The 3,974-nt window shown below is 57.6% G+C and overlaps 1 protein-coding gene across 1 annotated transcript in view; it reads right to left on the bottom strand.

Annotated features, from left to right (window-relative positions):
• The window catches only part of GATAD2B (GATA zinc finger domain containing 2B), a 20,029-nt gene extending 18,036 nt beyond the window's left edge, over positions 1-1,993 (bottom strand). The window contains exons 1-3 of the mRNA XM_010008596.1: positions 1,665-1,993; positions 411-540; positions 24-155 (exon numbers count right to left, since the gene is read on the bottom strand). Of these exons, the coding sequence (XP_010006898.1) occupies positions 24-155; positions 411-540; positions 1,665-1,993 (591 nt within the window). The remainder of the gene's footprint in view (positions 1-23; positions 156-410; positions 541-1,664) is intronic.
• Positions 1,994-3,974: the final 1,981 nt, after the last annotated feature.

Raw genomic sequence — 3,974 nt, 5'->3', positions numbered from 1 at the left:
CAACCCATGATTCCATCCCTCACCTTCTGTACCACATTCTCCTTTTGGAGCTGACTTTGCCTCAGCTTCTTCAGCAGCACCAGCCTGGCCTCCTCCAGCCTCAGCTCGTCCCGGAGCTGCTTGATCAGCTGCTGTCGCTCCTCTAAGCTCTTCCCCTGCAAAGAACCACAAAACCAACTGCATCTCCATCTCCAAAATCCATCTCCAACTGCTGGACCCAACCCTGGTGCCTTGGTGGTGTGAGGAAGCTCCACTACTTTGTCTCTCAGATAACCAAGGAGGTAAGAGCTGGGCTGGGACACCCAGAAGTTACCACGTGGTTCAGACCCTCCCACAGCTCCCAAATCCTCCAGAAGAGCAGGAATTCCCCGTGCCAGAAGAAGCTGTGGGAGAGCTGAGAAGCTCCTCACCTTGAACATCTCCAGATTGGCTGCCTTGAGTCTTTCCTCCATGCGGGAGCTGGAGCGGGGACTAGAGGCCTCGTTATCCGAGAGGACGATGATGTCTGGAGAAGGGGTTAATCGACCCCTGTCCTGGTCACTGGGGAGGAGAAGAAGAGTGGTCAGTGTTGGGAGGGATCTCTGAAGACCTTCTAAGTCCAACCCACCTGCTACAGCAGGTTGGGAAAGACCTTCAAGGCCTACAGTCTTGACCAAAACCCCCCGATGTGACGCATCAATGATCCCGACCGTGCGTCAGAGACGCTGGTTCCTCGAGGAACTGGGAGAGGGAAACCAGAGAACAAACCCCCCCCAAGCAAGGAAGGGGCTCAATCTGCCCCTGGACCATCCTGCTGACCCAGCCAAACCTCCCCAACGTCCACACACAGACATCCTCAACCAGATGGGACCCCAGTGGCCATGAACCTGCTGGAGGTTGACTGGAATTCCCACCACGTCCTTCAGACACCTGGTTCCTGGGCAAGGGGCAGTTCCTTCTTCTGAGGCACCAACAAATGGCTTGGGTTGGAAGGGACCTTCAAGACCATCTAGATGATCCACTGGATGATCTCCAAGGTGGCTGCCCCATCCCTGGCAGTGTCCAAGGGCAGGTTGGATGGGGTTTGGAGCAACCTGGGCTGGTGGGAGGTGTCCCTGCCCACGCAGGGGGTGGGACTAATGGTCCTGAAGGTCCCTGCAACCCAACCCATCCCATGATTCCATGACTCTAGGACAACAGGACCCCCCCCCAGCTCTGCTCCTCATCCTGTCAGCCAGGCCTGTGCTGGCTCCACGGCCAGATCCAGCCCAGACTCCAAATGGTGAACGTGCCTCCCTCCTTCTCCCAGGAGAGATGGAACAAGCCCAGAGTGGGGACACAGGTGGGACAGGGGGTCACAGGTGGGGACAGATGTTGGATGGGGAGACAGATGTGGGACAGGGAGACACACAAGTAGGACAAGGGGGACACAGATGGGACAGAGGGGGGGCAGATGTGGGGCAGGGGGACACACAGATGGGACAGGGGGACACACAGATGGGACAGGAGGGACACAGATGGGACAGGGGGGGACACAGATGGGACAGGAGGGACACAGATGGGACAGGAGGGACACAGATGGGACAGGGGGGGACACAGATGGGACAGGAGGGACACACCTACAGTTGGGCACCTCCAGACTCAGGCCATTTGGCACCTCCAGGCCCGGGGTGCTGGGCACCTACCTCCTCCTGGCACTCATATCCACCGGCTCATCGTTGATGTTCTCCTTCCCCGGCCTCCCTGCAGTCCTGCCATCCCCATGGGGCCTCAGGCTCCCATTCAGCTTCTCTTCGTAGACTTTCACCCCATCCTGCTTCACAGGCAGCTCGTGGGGCACCTCGAGGCCCGAGAGGTCTTTCCTCTTCAGCAGAGCCAGCATCTTGAGGCGCTCCATGGCCTCGTGTCCTTCCATCTTCAACCTCTTGGCCAGGACGTCGTCCCGATCATCCGCTTGGTCCAAGCTCCGCTTCAGGAGGTTGAGGCGCAGAGCATCTTCTGTCATCCTGTCCATCCTGGGCAGGGGGGGGGGACACACAGATGGGACCTCATCAGTGACACAGCAAGCAGAACAACGGCTTGAACCCACCTCTCCCCTGAGGACCTCCAAGCTCAGCCTCCCCAGCCCAGGGTGCACCCACCTCCCACGCGCCGGCGTGCGGGGACCTGCCGGCAGCAGCGCCGCGCGCTCCGAGCCCCGATCCTAAACCAGCCCAGCCAGGAGTTTCCCAAGGAGAAGGAACCACAGGCACCTCCTGGGCAAGAGCACCCCCTTGGGCACTTGGGGAGGGGGGGAGGGGTTGGGACAACCCCCTCGTTCAGGATTAAAACACGACCAGATTGACTGGAAAGGGGAAGAAGGAAAACGCTGGAGTCGTTCGAGGACACGGCGAGGGCAGCTGAGCTCCTTCTCTCCCTGCTTTTTTGGTAGATCTTCCAAGATTTTGGGGGTTTTGAGGGGACCTGAGGCACAGGATGAACCCCCTCCAACCTGCACAGCACATCAAGCTTCCAAAATGTCCCCAAAATCCCCAACCAAGCTGGTTTTCTTGCTCTTTCTACACTCTGGGGCCAAGTCGCCCTGTTGGTTGGTGAGGAATGTGAAGCACCTTCTCCCTCCAAGGATGGGGCAGGCCCCAGAGCACCCCCACCCACCCATCATGGTTCTCCATCTTCCCCAAACTCTCCTCCAGGTGCAAAAATGCCCTGTGGGGAACAGATGGGAGTTGAAAAAGGAGCCAGAGAGCCCATCCCAACCCCAGCTCTCTGCTCCCAGGCTGAGGAGAAACAAGCTACAACCAAGCAAAAAATAAAAGCCAAGGAAGCTCCACCTGAAACCACGAGAAGACCAACTCAGGGAGGTCTTTGCCTACCAAGGTGAAGTCTGGGAGTGACAACAACCAACCAGTGAATGGATAAGAATTCAAATGTGACCATCCTAAAAAGACTGGAACCTTTTTTCACCTTTTGGAACAAGGTCTGAGCTGAAAGACGAGGTCAGAGCGGCCGAATCTCAGGCACCTCCAAGGTGGAGCTTCCAAAACTTGACTCTGAGTCACTCAGGAGATAAAAGCTTCATGGAGCCAAACCTGGGCCAGGAAAAGGTTGTTCTGGCTCAGTTCTAAACCCCCTCTAATCACACAGCTCCTGAAGCAGGGCTGGCACACGAGTTCATCTTCAGCACCGAGACGGTTCCGACCTCGTCGGAGAAACACGAAACGAGGGGTTGGGAGGAACCTCTGGAGATCATCAGACCTTCCTCTTCCCAAAAAAAAACCAACACCAAAGAAAGGGGTGCAGTCGTGACTGGCAGCACGAAAACAAATGCAAATCTGGAAACTACAACAAGAAAAGTCCCATTTGGCCCAGCCAAGTTCAGCCTGAGCACCTTGGACTTCTTGCTCCTGGAAGGTCTGGTCTCCCTGCAGGAAAATGCACGTCTCCTGCAACCAAATTTAGCAAGGCAAGCACAGGCAAGCCTGGGGAGACACATGAAATGTTGCTCTCCACCCCCACCCCCAAGAAGTGACCCCAGGTTAGATGGGAGCCGTGAGGGGTGGGGGGGCTGGAGACACCAGAGGAGGAGGTTCCACCGCGCCCAGCGCTGCGGTCGGGAACCGGCAGCTGGGAAAGCGCCGAGATCCAATTAACTGAGCCATGAAAGGGCCTCCATGGAGGCTCCTTCCACTCCTGGGAGATGAAAGGAAGAGAAGAGGAGGAGGAGGAGAAGTCCCAGATACCTGGCAGACAAAAGCTGGTGCACGGGGAGGGAGCCTGGGTGGTTTCCAACCAGCCACTGCCTCAGGTTGGAGCTGAGGAGGGAATTGTGGAGTGTGAGGGTAGGGAGAGCCTGGGCCAGGTTGCCCAGGGAAGCTGTGGCTGCCCCATCCCTGGGGGTGTTGAAGGGCAGGTTGGATGGGGCTTGGAGCAACCTGGGCTGGTGGGAGGTGTCCCTGCCCATGCAGGGGGTTGGATCTGTCTCCAGAGCTGCTCCA

Source organism: Chaetura pelagica, unplaced genomic scaffold, assembly GCF_000747805.2.
Source record: "Chaetura pelagica isolate M959 unplaced genomic scaffold, ChaPel_1.0 scaffold692, whole genome shotgun sequence".
In the NCBI taxonomy this organism is placed as follows: Eukaryota; Metazoa; Chordata; class Aves; order Apodiformes; family Apodidae; genus Chaetura; species Chaetura pelagica.
Note: the sequence above shows the minus strand (reverse complement) of the source record. Positions and strands in the feature narration are given on the sequence as shown.